This window comes from Chelmon rostratus, chromosome 4 (assembly GCF_017976325.1).
Source record: "Chelmon rostratus isolate fCheRos1 chromosome 4, fCheRos1.pri, whole genome shotgun sequence".
Taxonomy (NCBI): domain Eukaryota; kingdom Metazoa; phylum Chordata; class Actinopteri; order Chaetodontiformes; family Chaetodontidae; genus Chelmon; species Chelmon rostratus.
In genome coordinates this window covers 21,408,274-21,428,939 of record NC_055661.1, presented here as the reverse complement: position 1 = coordinate 21,428,939, position 20,666 = coordinate 21,408,274, and the positions used below count along the sequence as shown (strand labels likewise).

The following is a 20,666-nucleotide window of genomic DNA, read 5'->3' as shown; positions in this document are numbered from 1 at the left end:
GTTCAGAATTTCACAAATAAGGATTTTAAAGAATTTTATTGAAACAAAGATCAATTTCAGTCCCAGTCCCTTATGGTTTTCAAAAAGCGTGCTTTGGGTTTTAGCGCCAACATTTCATGATTCTTCTCCAAAGCCCTCTTTGCTTATACAGCAGCATGTATATACTCAAAGAAAAAAAAAAAACCTATACAACAGGTCGTTTTGGCACAATCAACTCATACAACGGTACTCCTGTGCTGGCATATCATTACTTTCACACGCTTTGCTCTCCGTCTGTGCAAAAACGTGTTTACTGATGAACTCATTCACAATGGATTTTGACCGTAATAGAGGTGTAATACAGTAATCATGTCAGAATGCTTCTGGAAAACAAGATACAGTAAGAACAGTGAAAAGCGTCTCTTGTCAAAGGTTGCAGTACTGGGCAATGCTGAGTGTTGTTTCACCTTTCCAAACTTTATGTCCCCTCGCTCAGGCATCAAGTCCCAGATCCAGCCTCAGTCTTGACCCAGCAGCACCGCTGTGATGAGCCTCGGAGCGCTGGCCCTGATGTAGTGTTTCTTTTGCATGAGGAGAGTGATATAATCTGAAACCTGGCACCACATTGAAACACTTGAGCCCAGTCATGCAACATCCCATCTGGAGCAAAGGAGCGTCCTCTGACTTCTGACAAGAATACACTGAGAGTTTCCACTGGGTGATAAATTATGACAAAAGACATGATTATAACAGGAAGCAGAGAATACTGCGACATGTTCCTTTGCCAACATTTGGTAGAGCGTTTTGTTTCATCCCACTCGGTAAGCACTTTGGTACACATGCTGGTCAGAGCCATGTCGAATTGATTACATACTAATTCAGTTGGACTAGGCCTTTGCTTGGATTTTGATATCCTTGGGCGGTTTTTGTTTTCCCAAGTAAATTTACAAAGACTGTTCATTGTAACACATTCATAAAAGCATGCACTCTGATGGACAAAGAGAAAAGTCATTTGGACAAAACTCCCAGGTAACAGCAAGGTCAGGAGAAAAAGTGCTGATTTTTCATATTCACATAAAAAGATCGATATAAGAAATGCAGTCGCCGACTAAACTCGACCCGCTCGCTCATCTGGTTAAGTTCTGATACAGCATTTCCAATTTGTCCACGGATCCGTCGAGCGGATCCGTCTTGACGCTTCTCAGAGAGGAGAGCTGATCCAGGACATAGGTTTCAGGTCAACCTCCGTGAATATCTGACATCACATTTTTAAAAAGGCAAGAACTGGTTGCAGGTGAGCCCTCCTTCTCTGAGAGGCCTCCACCTGGAAGATGATCAAGGATGGCTTCATCTTAACAGTCGTCTCGATGGACTATCGTGTGGGTCGATGACAGACAAAACAAAGAATTTGATCTTCTTAAAGACACTGTAAACACTATTTTAACATGACTAAAAAGGTGCCAAAGATGGTAACTTGGGAGAAATCAAATCTGTGGCTCGACCTAGTTCGGAACATTCTGAAGATGAAAAAAGACAAAGCCTGCAGATCTGCATCCCCTGTCTGCATCATCTTACAATTAGAGGATCTTCTGAAGCACGATGAAGACTACAACTGAATTAACTCTTCAGATAGTGTAACTTTGAATCATTCTATTGCTACAAAAGCCGGCATGACCTAACCTGGAAAGACAACCAATTAAGAGCTTAATCTAGTTTTCATTGATACAACATGATGAACCATAACTAAGGACCACTGCTGTAGCTGATGGACGAGCGCTGCAGCTCGTCACGACTGGGTGTGGAGACCATGTTCAAAGAAAATCTACAGCTCAAGAGTGACTGGAAACTTCCGCACATGTCCCCTCCGTTAAGACATCTGCACATAATTTTAGAAAAGCAAAGCCAAGCGCACAAACCTGCGTGTGACTCTGTGCATTTAGAGGCATTGTTTTGATTTAATCAACAGTAATATCAGCATCTCTTCAAAAGAGAGAAAAAAAAGAAAGCCAACAGATTGACAATTAGATGGGCAAGGCAGCTTCTGAATAAAATACTGGCTGACATTCAAGATGCGAGGGCAGAAAAGAAGAGGGACAGCTTTTAAGTACTGATATTGAGGAGTGTAAAACAGACGCAGCGCCCCCCAGTTAAGTGTCCAAAATAAATAAAAAGAAAAACTGAGATAAATTCAACGTCACAACCATTCGATTCAGTATATGGGGAAATTCACTTTACTCGAAAACAAATTAGTTGCATTTGTCTTTACAATCTGCGATTTTCACCTCGGCACCCCCCCGTCTCTTTGTTTTCAAAAGCAGGAAAGATTATTCGGATGTCTCCCGAGAAAGCTTCTGTGTTTGACTCTTTCTGACCTCTGTGCACAATAAGCAGGGTGGGCTGCTGAGGAAAACAAAGCCACACAGAACCTTTTTTTCTGGATGCGTAACTAAGCAGACAGACCTGGCCACATGAGGCACAACCCCACCTTCCAAAAGAGAAGAAGGGGGAAAAAAAAGAAAAAAGGAAGGAAGAGGGAAAAAAAAAAAGAGTGTGTCCTGCTTAGTCCTCACCAGAGCCTTTGGCCCTGATGAGGGGAATACTCCCTTCATGGCATCTTTCATGAGAAAATATTTTAGCACAAGGGGACTCCAGAGTTTTCCTTTATCTGCTTGGTTTCCAGAGATAACAGGGGAACAATGTCTAATACTACTTTTAAAGTTGCTGTTGATCGTACTCGGCAATAAGTCTCTTTATATGTGCCAGTTTGTTGTGTAGATATTCACAGCGGTTCTTCTCTTGACTATAGTTTGGATTAGTCTGCAAGGGATATGAAAAAGCACAGTCACAGCCTGATAATACACTGAGATACTTCATGCCATCAAAATCTGCTGTAGTGGGACTTAAACTTACCTTTTTTATTTTATGATACTCTTGAAGTATTTGATTGTGGATTGTCTGTGAAGAGAAGGCACCAAAAAGGTCAAGGGGTATGAATAAAACAGATATACTGCATAATGAGCCACTATTTAACACAAAAAGCAGATTTGTGTGTGTCCTTTAGAGGCTCTACCTTGTACTTGTCTGTGCCTTGTTGGAGCTGTTTGAGCTCATTGTCGAGCACAGTGAACTGCCGGGTGATGATCTCTATTCGAGCATGCAGACCCCGGTACTCACTGTACTCGGCGTTGAAATCGTTTTTATACCTCTGACGCTGCTCCGGAGAGCCGATCACTGTGTACTTCCTGGGAGGGACAGGAGAGATTTTGAGAGAAAGTATACATACAAGTCATGTATTAAGCTCAAGTGAACGGGACAATGACCGGGAGACTTAATGAGAGCTAACAACACAAACCAATTGAATAAATTAAGTCCATGGGTTTAAGTCTAACACTGGCGGCCCCTTCAGACAAAATCAAGACAACTGACTATGTCTCCACAACAACTCCCACCACCCAACCCTTGTGGGCTCCTGGTGGCTACAACGTCAACCCTGTATTTTCTAACCCCTACTTGTTTACACTTTGGAAAATTTGAACGATTGAAAGTATTAAAAGTATTTCTCAGGTATATTGAAAGCATGCCGATTTATTTATCGGGACTTCCTGTTTCCGATATACACATGCATGTACAGAAAACTATCACTGGATTATCTTGATACTGAAAAACTTAAAAACATGATGATTCTCAGGCAAGTTCTGGAGTTACAAGGTGCATTTATTGCATGAATTCTGGCAGACTTATGAGCGTTTATATTCAACGGACAGCAGATATCTGTGTGTCCAGATTTGGCTGAGTTACAACTAAGTGCCTGATTAATGCAATTTGATTAAAATTGTTCTGCATTTCAAAATACCTTAAATTCCTCAATGAGTTGTGTCACAGCCCCTGCTGCTGCAACCACTGATCGCAGTGGTAAGTGGGCCAAATTACAATAGCTAGCTAAAGTGTTGTTTTCAAAGCACTAGCAAGCACCTGTCCCTTTGACTGCACACAGTGTCTCTGCCTCGTATCTCTCGCTGTGCTCTCCCTTCAATTCTCCTGTTGCCGCCTGAGGAGGCCTCAGTCCGAAAACCTCAGATTTAGTCCAATGAATTTAAGGAGAATTGAAACTCTTATGCAAGCAGCACAGGTGTTTAACACATTGATACCTAAAATGGTTAAATACTCACAATAAATACTCTGCCACCTCAGGTGACGACGAAGGAATACTGGTACTGTTGCACATTCCATTCAGATCTGAAACAAGTTCACAGTTAAAAAATGGCATTAACCTGAATACGCAATCTTTGCTGAGTAAAATCTGCTGTGGTGCAACTAGAAAGGCAATACCATAAAAAGATAATTATTTCTAATTAGCTACTGTTTACATCATTCATCTCTTCAATGTGTAATCCTCTAGAGATGCTATCCACCAGATGGATTCACAGGGGTGTATTTGAGGTTATTGAAGGCATAAAGCTGAACAGCAGGGGTCTCCATTCAATCAGTGAGTCACATACTGGTCACATGATGCAGCACCTACTCACTGTGATGACTAACTGGTGTCCATCCACATATGAAGTACTACTTTTATTCAGAAAACTCTTATCTGATGCAAGAGCTGTGAAACTGAAATTACTGAATAAGGCGTTTTGTGCAGAAGAAGAAAAAAGATATCTGTGTGTGTGTGTGTGTGTGTGTGTGTGTGTGTGTGTGTGCTGCTCTCACCTGTGCTTTTGTGTGGAATACTGTTGCTTTTGAGGTTTCCTGGGCTCAACTCACAGGCTCTGTTAGGCTCAGGCACACGCTCCTCACGACTCTTCTTCACTTCCTTCTCCTGTGCCCTTTCTCTCACCCTCTCCCTGTCTTTGCTCTTCTCCTTGTCTTTATGCTTTTTTGATTTCTTTCTGGACTTGGTGTTGCTGGACGAAGGACTCTTGTCCCGAGGGCCTTCCAGGACCGTGTGTCCAGGAGATGATGTGCCGATGCTGGGCGCGGTGAGCATCGCCGAGCCCGTGAATAGCGAAGGAGGTTGGCTGAGCCTCTCGGACACCGCCGTTTCCTGAGAGTCACAGTCTCTCCCGTTGTGGCTGGAGTCGTTGCTGACGTCCGACAGTGCTTCGAAAGGACGAGGGATGTCCAGCACGGGGAGTTGCTGGGAGCTGGATGTCATGCCGCTGTCTGACATAGAAACCGCCACCCCTGCCTGCACTCCACCTGCCTCTCCTCTCCCGTTGGAGGAGCTGAGCTTGCCATTGACTGGGGCTGTTGCAGCCTTGCTGGCAAGGTGTGATATCCTAGGCTTTTTGTTGACAAGGGGGTCGATGAAGTCAGAAGCAGGCCGTTTCTGGCAGAAAAATAGCAGTTTTAGTAGCAGAACCTGAGGTAGGGTTCAATATGAATTCAAATGACCTTAGAGTGAGCTAGAGGAAAACTGCAGTTCAGGTCAGAGCAAACAAAAATGGTCTGAGCTGTGGAGGACAAGTGAGTGTGCAGGAGAAGGTCTAGTACCAGCAGATGGATGGAGAAAGCAACCTAAAGAATGAAGGAGGAGTACTAAGAAAGTACTAGTACTAGAGAATTAGAGGATCTATATTCTCAGTAGCACTGAGACTTGGATGACTGGGCTGTCTTTTCACAATACCAGGGATTGCGTTACAGACCCAGCCCACACTAATGACTTTGGGAGTGGCCGACACAGTCACTGTGTGCTTGAGTCCCAACAGGGCTCTGAAACAACGCTGAAAACCAGCAAGGAGTTTGGGCCTACAAGACCCACACTAAGCAATCCTGAAACTATTCTCTTCTTTGTTTTGGCCCTTCATCCACACTAATTGGTTTGTTTGTTTTTACACCCAGAAAACTGCTATATGAAAACAGGGGGTGCTGTGTAGCAGTATTGTAAGGGAGCCAAATCTCTGATCATGAGAGCATGAGACGGATCAGAGGATGTCTGCAATGCCAATTTTATTTTTCTCCCTACCAAAAGAAGAAGATGAAGATGAAGAATTTAACCTTTTCTTTCTTTATTCTTCGTGATGGAAAACTTTTGGAAAATGACTGGAAATTAAACGCTAGCTCGGACGGAAGTTATTTCCAGATTGATCTGTGTTTGTGTGGACATGGTCTCGGACTGTTTGCCTTGCAGCTCTCCCTGATCCATCCCTCACCTATGTGAGGTTTGCACACAGCTTTACCTGCTGTGGCGCTTCTCTTTTTATACCAATGAATTTTATACCAATGAAAAGAGCCTGGGGTACTGTTTGCTTGTGTGTTTGTGTGCTGTGTTTGCTGAGGGAGGGAGTGGAAAGGAAGGGGCAAACATTAAGTGTCTGAGGTGAGAAGAATCTGAGAGGAAGGAGCTATTAATATAGCACAGCAGCTCCTCCTCCCTCTACCTAATGGAAGTGTAAACAATGGGTGAACACGGGAGTCTGGGCTGACCTAAAAAGAGAGCAGCAGGACAAGGAATATGAAAAAATGAATTATGCAATGAAGAGTTTTAACAAAATGAAGTGTACCATGGGGGCTATTTGGTGTAGTAACAAAGCTTTAATTTGCATACAAATAATGTCTAGTTGTGTAAAGGTTCTTGAATAACAACCATTAGTAAGTAATACTGGTCAACTGGAACCAGCTAAATGTACTTTTCAATTCACTGAGGAGACAGAGAGGAAACACATCAGTTCAGAGGGAACCAGATCATTAAGGAAAGAAATCCTCCTTGGGAAATAGCAAAAACCACCAAACTGCAGGGACAGCCTAGTTAGCAGGCTGCAGTCTTTTGTAAACTGGTGGAAATGGAAAAAATCTGGTAACTCTGGTTCAATTCCCCTACCATTTCTACTGAATCAGCTGGATTAGCTGAAGGTAAACAAGCGCTGGTTAAAGATTAGCCATGCAGAGTGTATTTACACTCTACTGAACTACTGAATTAACATCAAGCAGTTTGAGAGTCTTAAAATTCTGCCTAGAAATGAATAAAAATGATTAAACAACCCCCCCCCCAAAAAAAAAAAAAAAACATCCCTACAGGGTTATTTCATTTTCAGAAAATTAGCTGAAAACTCACATACTACTACAGTGTGCTACTGAGTACTGTGGTTTATGTCTTTAACCTTTCACAAATCTGAAATATGAGGAGAACATCATCCATCAGTAGCCACGGGGGACGAGGCGTTACTGCACAGCTGGGAAAGTGAAAGCAGAGTGGCAGCTCGGGGGACAGAGAAGTGGCAGTGAGAGGCAGGTAGAGGAGGGAACATGAAGCTCACCTGAGATGGCGAGTTGCTGGCCGACTCTTTTGGCGGGCTCTCCAGTGGAGGGGCAGAGCTGTTCTGTTTCCTAAGAGAGTGGGCACATGCATGTAACAGTCAGAAGAAAGCTTGTTATCATTTCTTCACGATGTAAACTGTAAACTGCATACCAGTGATGCAGGAACACTACTTTGTCTCTCTAATTCCCTGTTGAGGTGACACAGTATTTCCATCTGTGCTAATGCGGCAACATTAAGAGACTTCAACTGGGTCCCATTGTTCTTCCAGTGCAAGTGTTGCTGACTTGTTTGACCAGACACACCAAGGGCTAAAGCATCACGGAATTTGTTAAAAAGCTTTAAAATATTCTACTATTCCAAGACATGTCACTCAGGAAAAAACACAAACTGTGTGGCTGCCCCTTTTCAGTGACAAGCCCATTCTAGAGATGGACGCGGGCATTAAAAATAAGTTACAACAGTTGCTTTGTGAAGCTGAGTGGGGTAGCTATGACAACAGAGCAAAGGAGGACCTACTTGACAGAGCAGCATTTTATCATAACCACACTCTTCATTTTGAAAAATGGACGAGGCAAAATTTCATTAAATCTGTTCACAAGTTTTCTACCAGTTCAACAGTCTTCGGTGTTTTTCAAATAAATAATTCTGCCGCTTTTCTCTTCTCTGCAGAAGAATACGTATGATCTCACACTGCAGCATGAACAATTTTGGCAGCTAGTTCAAGACAAGTGAGAAAGTGGCATGACACTCTACAGTGAACGAGAGAAAGCGAGAGAGAAAGAATATGGTACTGCAGCTCATTTTGGGTATGGATGTTGTTTGGGTTTATCAGCCAATATGCACACTACAAAGTCAACTATATGGTCACTCAATGGTGCCGCAGATGCATTGCATTTGTTTTCACACCAATCTGACCACCTCCACAACAGGCTTCAGTAACTGTGCAGCAACCCCACCTGTCTTTACAGTCGTGTTAATGCCAATATCAAAAACTATGACTAAATATGTTCGTCAACAACTCTTATTCCATGACTAAGACAAGACGATGGCCAGATGGCACTGATGTCATTAAACACCAACTGTGACTATATCAACAAGCACTACTGTTGACAAGAAATGATGAGACTAAAATGTCTTCTAAAAAATAAAAACTTTACCAAAATCTCTATTTTTGTTGACAACAAACAAAAAGGAGACATTACAGACGAGTTGTTTCCTGAGCTGCGTGAGTCATATCAGGACTACACCAGCAACACACAATGAGCACAGTCAGGACTTCAAGTAACTCACAAAGTGACAAAAGTTAAAGTCAGAATCATTAATTCATCATTATCAGAAGGACAGCAATGTGGCCATATAGCTGGTAAGAATACCACAAACCCAAAGAGACACATCAAGGCTCGCCACAAAGAAACTGGGTGGGAGGTGGGGTTCACAAAACAATTTAACAATTTTAATTTTTTAAGCTATATGAAGCCAACTAGTGAGGCGGTGGTGTTACATTATGTAGGCTGTGTTGCAGATAATTGTGATAATGACAACTGTGTTGTGCTTTGGACTAAAATGTTCAATATAATCCGTTAATTTCTAAAGATTTAAAAGTTTTTGTTGACTAAAACTATAATAAATAGTTGAGTTTTTCTTTGACTAAACTGAGACTAAAATGCCCAGATTTTCAGTCAATTAAAACTTAAATACAAACAGACAAAAAAGGATGAGGTTGACTAAATTTGCTAAAAACTAGCAAGGACATTGGACACCGGACACCGGACAAAAGACTTTATAAAAAAGTTGACAAAAATCACACTAATTTAGAGTTGTCCAGTCAAGATCAGCCAAGAACCATCTGCTTGCCAGGTGTGAACAGAGCCTCAGACTGATTATGAAGCACTAAACTCTGACCTCATTATGTACCAGATTAATCTGTCACACAGCAGAAGTGTCAAAACAAAAGAGCTGTGCCAATATACAACTATCCAACCAAGATAAACAGTGCTTACCAACATTACAATCTTTTTTTTTTTTGGCATTTCTGCTTTATTTGTGATAGTAACAGCTGGAGAGGGACAGGAAGGGCAGCGAGGGCTGACATGCAGCAGGGGGCCCCTTGGCTGGAATGGAGCCCGGGCTACTGCAGTAAGGACTCGGCCTTGATACATGGTACCAGGTGGGTTTACCAGGGCGTCCCCAGCATAATCCGACATGTAAAAAAAAAAAAAAAAACTTTGCACATTGCAGAAGTGCTGCTGCCACAGCTGATGACATTATCAGAATGGGGAAGTTGAGTACATCAAGTCCTGTCAATGCCCCACCCGAGTTCAATCAGGGTGTATGTGTGTGTGTCTCTGTGGTGGAGACAGTCAGATACACAGGCAGGAGCTGGACAGCAGGCTGGCCGATATGGCTGAACCTTGGACCGGTGCCACCTCACACACGGATCAGCATGTGCTGGAACACTGTTGCGTCATGTCCGTTCCAATCAAGTTGCTGTGCTGCTCCTGCGTGACTGACTGCACCAGCTCAAAACTCTGGAGAAGCTGGGGGGGGGGGGGGGGGGGGGGGGGGGGGGGGGGGGGCAATGGTGTCAGGTGGGAGGCTGTGGTTGTTAGTAAGCTGATAAACTCTCAAGCAGAGCTCAAAGTACAGTAAAAAGAGAGAGACACAAATAGTGTGCAGATAAATGCCTTCACATATCAAATAACGGACTTCTTTTAACTTGGAACTGCCAGTTATGTTATTAGATTAGTTATATTGTGAGGTGTTTTTGTTCTCCATATATGTAGATGAGGTGAACAAAACACAAGAAACTTTTCTTTTTAAAACATTTTTGGCATTTCTGCTACATCTAAAAGTGACAGCTGGACAGAGACAGGAAAGGCAGGGGAGAGAGGGGGGATGACATGCAGTAACAGGGCCCGTTGTGGTAAGGACTCAGCCTTAATAAATGCTGCAGCTCTCCCAGGTGAGGTGCAGGGGCGCCCAGAAACACCTTTGAAAAAGGTCAGGAAAACAAAAATATACCATAAAATGATGCAAGTGGCAGTCTCAGCAAAAGCTGGACATTTCAGGTATGTAAGGCAGTGTATGCTGCAGGACTATTGCATTGCCGGTCACTCCGTGATAAGCAGTCTGGGTGCTGTTAGAGTTGCAGCACAGGTAAAACTAAGCTTATCATGAATAGGAGCTATTCTTGAGTCCACTACGTAAACACAAGACCGAGCATTGCTGCCTGGTCTATATATAGAGCTAGCTGGGAGCTTGCTTTTCCTTAGTGTCCCAGATCCTGAGAAACCAGATTTTTCCACTGGGAAGAAGGCCAGCAGCTCATGCTGTCAACAAATACAACACTTATATGAAATTCAGTGGAGCGCACAGAAATATTCCTGGGAAGGCACAAGGCACACCTGGCCATTCTAACAAATACAAAACGTGGGTTTTGTGTAAGTTTTGTTAACCATAATGCCATTTTAAGTGCATAGAAGTTAATCCAGCCTTATCCATAATCAGTTATATCTAGGGAAAGATTTTGCACGAGTGCATTCCTTTCTAGAAGAATGTTTCTCTACAATGCTTGGCAGCTCTACAGTTCTTACATACCAGAGCCATCATCCAGTGGCCTGACTCTTGCCAGAGAGAGTCAACACAAGTGACAAAACTCACTCCACAACATTCTGAATTTTAATTTGAGAAAAGGAAAAGTAATGTAAGTACATTAGTTGCATCAAAATTTATAGATGTTAAAATCTGTTACTATAGAAATGCAACCCACTGCGACAGTATCAGCTAGTGTTGCTCGAAACCTAAAGAACCCCAGACTGCCAGTATGCTACACCACATGAGACCTATTAAACAAACACTGTAAATGAACTCCCCTAATGCTGACTCACGTCATTAGGGTTTAGTAAAATAAAGAACTGACCATCTAGTGGACAGCAGAATGTTAAAGCATGTCAACAATATATACAAATTTCACCAATCTAAAAATATTTGCACATTTCCATACACTGCAAAACATGTCACTTGACATGTTCTCCACATTTTAAAAGAACTCTTTCAGCTGCTCTAAATTCACGGCTGATGAGAATCACCATCAGAATAGGGTGATGTGTGGGTTTCAAGTGGAGAGCAATCCACATCTCTGACGTACCTAAACAGGATCCTCTTGAGAAGCTGCTGGTCTCCTTCTGTGTAGCCTGGCCAGTCCTTCTGAATTTCCTTATACAAAAAGTCCTTCAATGTGAAGGTGTTGTCTTTTCCACTCAGGTTCGCCACCTAGAAAATGAAAAAAAGGGGTATGGGTGAGTCTACTTGTCTGACTGCAAGTTGAGGACGATCAGAAGGGATTGCTTCACTTTGAGTGACTCGAGGTGAAAATACTGAGGTGGTAAATGTGTGTATAACCTGTTGCAGGTGGCTATCCAGGGAGTCCTTCTCTGATGGCAGAAGGCCATCTTTCTGCAACCTCAGGATCAGCTCAGGCTTTTTGTAAGGCTTGAGGGCCAACAGGTGGACGAGGCGTTCCCGGAGCGGCCTGTGCTGAGCCGCGCTCTTCTTTAGCGTACCGCTAGAAATGATGACAGGCCGAGACGTCCTCCGTGACGGGGCAATGTCTGTCAGGCCAGGTGCTGCTTTCCAGATCTGAACCCTCTTACCTGAGGTGTGGGGGAGTTACAGCAGGGGAGAGTTTGATATTAGTGAAGTTGCATAACAAATAGTCAACGCCCTCACAGTAAATCTAATTTTCTATTTGACATCTACAATGTCATTAATCTCACCGACTGCTTTTTGTAATGTTGCATGACGGAGAGAAAAAACTAGTTTGTACAGTTTACTTCGCAGTCCATTTCTAAGTAGTGCTGAGAATCTACAATCACAGGAGGAATTCAGTGTTTTAGTCTACCACTGAAACAAAAGTGTTAGTAGAAAAGAACCCAGGTGACTTTTTAGCTGGCAGCCAGTGCTTGCTTACTATAATCTCACCAAGAAATGTATTTATTTATTTATTTCTGTGGCTGAGAATTTGCAGATGAACGCAAAAGATGTATCATGCACTGATCTTTACTTCTGCCGCAGCCACCTGAGCTCACCCTCCATTACAAACATCAGCTATTATCACCCTCTCCCACCGAGACCTTTTATAGGTGATTCACATTCAGCTGAATCTTGTGTTGTCTCCCACTGAGACCGAAACACTCTTTAGCTCCACAGCACACATGGACTAGACGTTTTTTGACTCACTGCTGAACAGTGAATAGGCTGGATTTATTTCTTTTCAGGCTATGAGACAGTGCCTGCTGCGGTTTTCCACGGCAGCTGTAGCATGATGTGTTTTGTAGCTAAGATCTGAGACCAAAACAAGTCAGACAGTTCATATGTTATGCCTGGGGACATTTCTGCATCGGTGTGGTAAGATTACATTCATGAGGTTAGGGAGAAAAGAGGATCAGTGTGCATGTGGCACATTATATGTTTGGCCACTGAGGAAGCAACCGCCATCAAATTCAATAAAGGCCTGGTTACAGATGGGGCATGTTGGCAGTGTTCTGGCCCTCTGCCATGCTGCCCCAGACCCAAACAACCTGTCTGGTGCAATGTGAACCCATTCACCAGCAGAGAAAGGCTACACAAACACATGGGCCATTTGGAAGTTTGGAGGGTACAGAAATTCTTCCAGTCTCTTCATGCCTGTTAACTCCCAACACCTTTATGGTGCTAAAATTGAAATATCTATTTCCCATCGACCAAAAGCTGAGTTATTCAACATGGGTTTTTGCATGTCTGTGACTGAGAAAATGTCCGACTGACCGGTGCGTGTTGGGTGGTCTTCATGCATCTGTACCATGACTGCTCACCTACGTATCTCCCCCCGGGCTTGATGACGATGGCACTCCTACTGCGAGTCTCCTCCTCAACCTGGGCCATGCTTTCCCTGGCCTTCTGGTAGGAGTCGTCTGTGGCACATACCGTAATCTTGTCCTGGATCCCACCCAAACAATCCAGCTGAATGCTCCCTTCACTGCCAAAACAAAGAGGAGATGGTGAGAGAGGAAGACCGGGATAGAGAGAGAGACAGAGGCAGGAAACAAACTAATATCATGTTATATTTTAGAGAATGCTACCTTAAAATATTCAATGTAAATCCACCACTACAAGTATATTCTTAGCATTAACCTTAAATCTCTCACTATTTGCAATAACCCATCCCTTCACTGTGCATTCCCTCCCAGATGAGATCCATTAAACACCCCGAGGGCACAACTATTATTTTTTCAATTTCCATCCAACTGTGGGTTCCCACAGTACGACTCACTGCAGCATCAAATCCCATTCTTTCCTGACTTTCCGGCTCTCTTTGATTCCCCTCCACTTTGATGAGGATTTGGCAGAAAATGAGATGGTGCTGGCACAGTCGGTGGAAGCTGAGCTCTGTCATTTAGGTTTTAGATTGGAACTCGAGGTTGATTAGGATCCAGTCAGAGATGTGGATGAACTCCACCTGACCCACTTGTTAAAAATATTTTCAGTATAATGGGGTCAGAAACTTGACAGTCAGAAGCAGAAGGTTCTTGTTGTTCCCCATTCTGTTTCTCTACTTCCTTCCCCTTCAGCATAGACATCTGCTCCTATTTATTTCAGTCAACACTTTTTGCATATAATAGGCTGGAGAAAGCCTGCACTATGAGTGTAATAGGCTTGATGCACAGAAAGCGATGGACCCACATCATAACCAGGTCTTGCGTCATTGCAACTGCTACTACAGAAACAGACAACACTCAGCAGAAGCAAGTGCTACAAATATCAAAGTTAACATGTATTTGAATGTTTTTAATTTACACTGAAAACATAACATAGCCTATATCATAAACTAAAATGCATAGACTATTTTGAACAACTTCATTCTTGTTCCAAAATGTATTTTGTTTCAAACCTCAGGGTTTCCGTTTCATAGCTGCTACTTGGAGCCAAATCATCTCACTGATTCACCTCATGTTCTAACCATGTTAAACAGCTTGTCTGCCTCGAAACACTTATTAGGCAGCTCTGCACAAAGACGATTATCTACACAGAGCTCAAAGACAGCTCAAAGGTCACGATTCAAATGCGCACCCACAATTAATGTCAATTTAACATTAGCGAATTTGTGTTCCTGACAAAGAAGAATTAGCACATTTGATGAGAGGGAGAAGAAAGTGAGAGAGAGCCAGTGTTTGCTTTCACCTGGTGATGTACTGCTGGATGCAGTCGAAGCTGCCCTGGGGGTTATCTCTGCCCACATTTGACAGGTAGAAAGTAAACGTTTGCAGTTCACTGGAATTTTCTGACCGTGGTATTGAAATTTTCTGTTAAAGACAAAGAAGAAAAACATGAATGTACAAAATCAACATGAGATGTCCATTAAATGGTGTCAGAACAAAAGCTTAATTAGTTAATAAGTAAGTAATAGTTTCAAATCGGCTGTACTGTAAATGGGGTCCCTAACTCCGTATTTCCGAGTTAAACTTAAGGTTGAATGAATGGATGAATGTCTGTTTTCACCCCTTTCTTGACCTGTATTTTATTAAAAAAAGGATGATTACCTGCACTCCACACCCTATTTGAAGACTTAAATGCTCATTTTTCAATGCTAGTACTGTATACCTGGTACAGACTAGGCAAAGCTTTGAATGAGCCCAAGGGTTATTGCTTCTTCTTCCAGCTTATGTCTACTAGGATAGTCTACAGTGTTCCTAATTGTGTTCAAAACGTTTGATTGGAGGAAATGCAGGAAAATTACTATAACAGAAGAACTATGATAGGTATTCCTGCAGTCTCTGGCCTTCAATGCAGTCATGCACATCTTATTCCATCCCCAGAAGTATCTTCCTCCCACACAGTAAGTGTTACTTTTAGAAGACTACAGAGGAAGTCGGGTTAACCACTGTGAACTAGTGCTCCCAACTTCTGAAAACCTCAAATCATCAGCAAGCTGCTGGACACTTTGTTTAAATGGATGCAATAATTTAACAAGTGACAACTGGGATGCAGATGCTGCATTTTTGCTTTAAAATACATCTTGCACTATTGCAGTTAGGCAAAGGGCGAAAGTGGTACATTTGGAACATTTTTAATGCAGTAGTCACTAATCTTCTTAGAGAGAAATGCGAGAGAGAGAGAGCAGAGAAAGCACACGGTGACACTGAAACCTTGCCCTGCCACTCGAGTCTGCCTTGCTGCACCTCAAAATAGTTCTAACACGCTATCATTAGAATGTGTATTCAAGAGTGAAAACTCCAGTTTAGTTTCAGACTAAAGATAGGAGCAGGTGGAGGTGTGCGTTTCCAGGAGGGCCTGGCAGGCTGACCCCATACTCAGCTCTGTTTTCCTGAGCATGAATTCAAGTGGTGTCACAGCCAAAGCTTGTGCATCACACTGAGACAGGGTAACAAAACATAGCTGAAGTTACCAATTAGATTAGTACCCCAGCGCAGGTCCTCTTGAGCAGCGAGCAGTTCATTGCCAGTGGCCCAGCCTAGATAAGAGACTCAGCCTGTGACTCAATGCTGGGGCCGACGTGCGGTCTGACTGTGGGCTGCTCAGCTCTGTTTACCAAAGGTCTCGACACGTGTGAAGGCTGCAGGTGGCCAACTATAAATAAATACAATGTCCTTTATCTGCCCTCCTGTGCTCTCAGTTATCAATAATGCTCCACTCCCATATACACACACTGCTTCTGCAGCAGACTACCTCATTAAGATAAACCAATAACTGATGGAATTTTAAAATACATCATATCATTAATACAGTTTTGCTTTTTACTATCATCAATATCACCATTGCCAACAGTTAACACAGGATGGGGTCCTCCTACACTACAAGGTTTTGGACTGGACACTACAGTATGCTAGTAAGTACACATTCATCATGGCAGGAGGTGGAAGTGGAGACACTTTTGGCAGCAGAGGTAGAAAACAAACAAACAAACAAAAAAACCCAACTTAAATCCCATCACAAAGGACAGTCTGAAACCCTTGTTATGCGCTGACCTGCCTGCAGGTAACAAGATATGCTAACATCGTAAGCTCTGAATGCTCTTGCTCTTTATTTGCACCGCTGGTCCATCCCTGCCTCTTGCCCAACAGGCACTACTAGATCTAAACAGCATTCTTCACTAAGTCCTACATTAAGTTTAAAGCTATGTCTAAGCTACGGACATCAACCACCCAGTGCTGCCACTGCTAGCAACAGGAAAATGGGTCTGTAGACAGAAACATGTGGACAGAAAGCAAGAAAAAGAAACTCCTGTAAGACACATAACTTGCTGATTTCTTTTTAATGGCTTTCTCCAGGATCACTAAAACTCCTGCAAGTTAGTGTTTGCTGTATGAGGGTGTTCGGGGCTATGCCCATTCCCAAAGGTATGTTACAGGAGGTAAACCATGATGTGGTGGTTTCAATCCAGGAAAATGTATGCATGTGGGAAGAGGCTGGACAGTGATACAAGCTGTACTCTGCCATGTGATGGAAAACATCTCAATCTATAGCTGGTGAAGTCATATTACTGACATTCATCCTCTTGCAGAAACAGAGGAGATAGGCTGAGTGCGTGAATCCAGAGATGATTAAGAGGAAGAGGAACTGACTGAAAGGCAAGGCACCGGGGAGGGACTCACTGACTCACATTGTTGAGGATGAAAGAGGCTCCGTTTTAACTAACTTGTGAGTGTTGAAACCACAATGTACATTTCGCTCATCCATGAAAGAGTACAGTTTCTGGAAAAAAAATTGCCATCATTAAGATGAAAGCCGACACTCCCTTGTTTGTCGCTTGTGAGCGGGGCTTTTCTCAAGTTTGTCTTTACTGTGCATCTCGACTTCACAACAGTCTCTTTGTGCACATTGAGACCGGGTGTGCTGACAAGCTTTTTAATAGCAAAGTTATGCGAGTATCTAAAATACGTTTCTGATGTGACGCTTTTTTGTTTATTATGCTTGACATTTTATGTTTCATGTCCATGTTTTTGTGTCTGAGGACCCCCTTGAAAACAAGATGGTGCACGTCAAGGTGTTTAATAAAATAAATGAGAAATAATGTGGATTATAGAATCAACACAATGAGATGTAGTCAACAATTTGTCAACTTTCCACCACACTAATGACTTGAAAACCAAAGTAACTTGATCCAGTCTGACCAGAATACAACACCAAGCACTAGCTCATTGCTAAACTGCTTCATCCTCAATAACAACAGGCACAACCTAGCTGTGGATACCTTTAACTTCAAGCTAACATTCTGTTGTAAACTGATTTCTAAACTAAAAACCCCTATGTTAATATCAGTTTAACTTGAAAATTAAAAGTCTTGCATGCAACGGCATCTGTTGAAGTCTATATCAAAGCTTCGAGAGCTTTAGCCTGCTGCTGCCACAAAACCTAGACAAAACAATGGAAAATAGTAGAAGAGCACACATTAAAGAGCCTCGAGAGATTACTTAAAACACTGGATGAAGGGCAGGGGCTGACAATGAAACATACCATCTCTACAAGTAATAATCCTCTTTACACAACGTTTTCTAAGGGTGGAAGTGGATTTTAAACAGGTTGTCTAAACCACCCACTCCTTGTTCTGACTGCAGCTAGCCTCATCTCCTCATTCTGCATGGCATCGAGAAAACAATGCGTCTTTTCAAGAGGTGGTCATTGGAGAGGACCGACCCCCACGCACTTTGTCTCGTCCTCTCTCCAAGGCCAGGAGAGACAGAGAGAGAGAGAGGGAGCAAAGAGACAGAAAACAAAATCAGACAGAGATAGAGGCTTGACACGCAAAGACGACATCAAAGATGGTGAGAAGTGCTTTGCTTCATGTCACCTCATGTCACATTTTTACTGTTTAAAGCAAAACACACTGCAAAGACTACAACCCACAGCATACTGACCCACAATGTATATGCACTGTCTGCTCCTGCATGATATGACTAGTCAGCAGTCTATATTCTTAATTGAAAAATCAGTGTGGAAAACAAAAGAAACAGAACAAGCCTGCCTACTATTTTTCACCACTGTAAATATCATCATATGTTAAGACTATTAATTAAGTTTGAAAAAAAATTGCAGCACTGAATTGAAGTATTGGCACAAAGTAAGACAAAAACCAAAGTAAATGGTTGACACTGCTGATTTTCCCTGCTGAAAATCCATTCAGAGAGCTCTCTCTCTCTGACTGCCTTTGCTGCCAATTAAACACACTAAATGGCCAAAGTATCTATGGATAAGGGCTGTCTAGTGTCAATTGTGCAGGATGCACCATGAAATCTATAACCAATATTTAGCCACATTCACTCAACGATGGCCCAACGGCCAACTGTCGCTATGGTTTGTCAGAATCAGAGAGAGTGAGTCCGAAACAAAAGCAATTCAAAGAGACAGACAGGGAGGGTGGCGCATAAGACAGAACAACAAGCATAGAACATCAGCACACACTCATTGCCACAGGCCACCTATTCAGTGAAGATAAAGGAAAGAAGCACATACTGTATCTGCCACACTCAAAAATACACAAACTGCACATGACAGAAGCTTAAAGTGGCATCATCGACCATGTCGTGGATTTTCTGTATTATATAAGTTTCATACAGCCCACCTCTGTGTTTTCTTTGCATCTTTCATCCATTTTTAGTCTTGAAATCCTTTCCTCTCTAAAAAGGTGCAAAAAAACTTGTCGTGTATGCGCACTTAGTCAGAGCCCAGGGAGAGCTGTTCAAGATGAATGAACATGAGTGAATGAAAATGGGATCTCATCGTGACAGCCAGGCCATCTGTTCTGTAATTTAGCCACTTTCACACTTCTGACTAGCATTCTGATCTCAACAGTAACAGATTTTCCTCCACAGTGAGCCTGCTGCACCAGTAAAATACATGCATTGCTTCAGCATTTCAACAGCCTAAACACATCAGACAACTAACATCGGGCAAACCATCTGATTTGTGCTACTGACAAACATGACTTCACATGACACAAATGCATGTGCTCGCAAGCTCTCTACACATTTCAATGCCTGCTAAAAAAAAATAAAAAAAAAGATTTAAAGTGAGTTAATGAAAACTCTTTCTGCAACAGTCTTAGTACACAATGGGAAAGAGTCACATCTGCCTATGTAGACAAACTTGACCCGTTGGTACAGATAAAACAGACATTTAGAAAAATGGATTTTGCTTGATGACAAAGCATCAAGTGAAAGAGGATGAAAAAGGGAGTCTGGCTCTATGCAGATTGCAGTGTTCTGCACTGCACCGTTCCCATTTTTACAGAAAAACATTGACAGCAGGATGGCAGCATCAACTGCATGAAGACTCCTAGAGGAGGTCGTTGGAGATATGTGCGGAGAATGAAAACCAGTCATGGCATTGTGTTAAAGCCTGATAAAGGCTTGATTCAAAGTGACAGTTAAATACTGATCTTATTTTGTAAATGAAAATCACGAACAACAAATACAGAGATCAGCTACAGCAACAACCATATCCAATATCTTTACAGCCAAATTCTTCAAGACAACAGACACATCAAACAGGCTGCTGCTGCCTGAGGTCTATTTGAGAATTTGGAAGGTGTATTGAGAGCTTGTGTGTGTGTGTGTGTGTGTGTGTGTGTTACACTGCAGTATCGGCGGAATGAGGTTTTGGCAGGTGTAGTACTATAATGTGATAGTGCAGCAGTTTGTAAGCAGGTTCTTCTTGTTATCTCTGTGACTTAGACAAAAGGCAAATCGCTACTGTACCTGTAGGTCACAAAGTAAACAAGCTACTGCTCTATTTCCTCCTGCATTCCCAACTTTTACCCCCTACCATGAGTGGGGATTTGCACATCGCATTCAATGTTGAATTTTAGAAGTGGCATGATGGGGAGTCACTCTAGTGGGCACAGCTCTGCTTTCTTGCTGCGCCGTAAATTGTTAATTTCATCAATTTTCAGCCATTCTTACAAGAAATCTGTTATTGTGCAACTTCTTTTTCATTGTTTTAACCATTATGTTATTGCCGAATGACAACAATCCCCGCCGCCACCGCTGAGATCTGGGGATGTGGCAACGCTAAAGTTTCAGGAGGAAGCACTTTAGGGTAAACAACATAATGATCCTCCTCAGCGAATGGAGAAATTTTGAGAAGTTCAGATGATGACACCTTATGTAAGACCAGTGCAGCAGGCACCAGTTAATTAATAATTAATCACCCTTATACCCAAAGGACCCACATTCAACATCAATTTCTCAATGTGGTTCCAACCAGTACTGTAGCATTTTAGATCACATGTGATGATCTAAGATAAGCTAGTGTCACACTCCACACATGAGGCATGGGGTACAGTAGGACTGGAGGTGAATTTGGAAGTGAGCAGAGGACTAGGATGGATGTTAAGACATCATCAGCATCATCATTGAGATGGTCAAAATGCGCTGAA

General features: G+C 42.6%; 1 protein-coding gene across 1 annotated transcript in view; it reads right to left on the bottom strand.

Annotated features, from left to right (window-relative positions):
• Window positions 1-67: 67 nt before the first annotated feature.
• Window positions 68-20,666, bottom strand: part of ell (elongation factor RNA polymerase II) — a 35,782-nt gene continuing 15,183 nt past the window's right edge. Inside the window, exons 3-12 of the mRNA XM_041935128.1 lie at window positions 14,453-14,574; window positions 13,087-13,250; window positions 11,636-11,886; window positions 11,382-11,506; window positions 7,233-7,302; window positions 4,687-5,305; window positions 4,149-4,215; window positions 3,050-3,221; window positions 2,890-2,934; window positions 68-2,796 (exon numbers count right to left, since the gene is read on the bottom strand). Of these exons, the coding sequence (XP_041791062.1) occupies window positions 2,692-2,796; window positions 2,890-2,934; window positions 3,050-3,221; window positions 4,149-4,215; window positions 4,687-5,305; window positions 7,233-7,302; window positions 11,382-11,506; window positions 11,636-11,886; window positions 13,087-13,250; window positions 14,453-14,574 (1,740 nt within the window). The 3' untranslated portion in view covers window positions 68-2,691. The remainder of the gene's footprint in view (window positions 2,797-2,889; window positions 2,935-3,049; window positions 3,222-4,148; window positions 4,216-4,686; window positions 5,306-7,232; window positions 7,303-11,381; window positions 11,507-11,635; window positions 11,887-13,086; window positions 13,251-14,452; window positions 14,575-20,666) is intronic.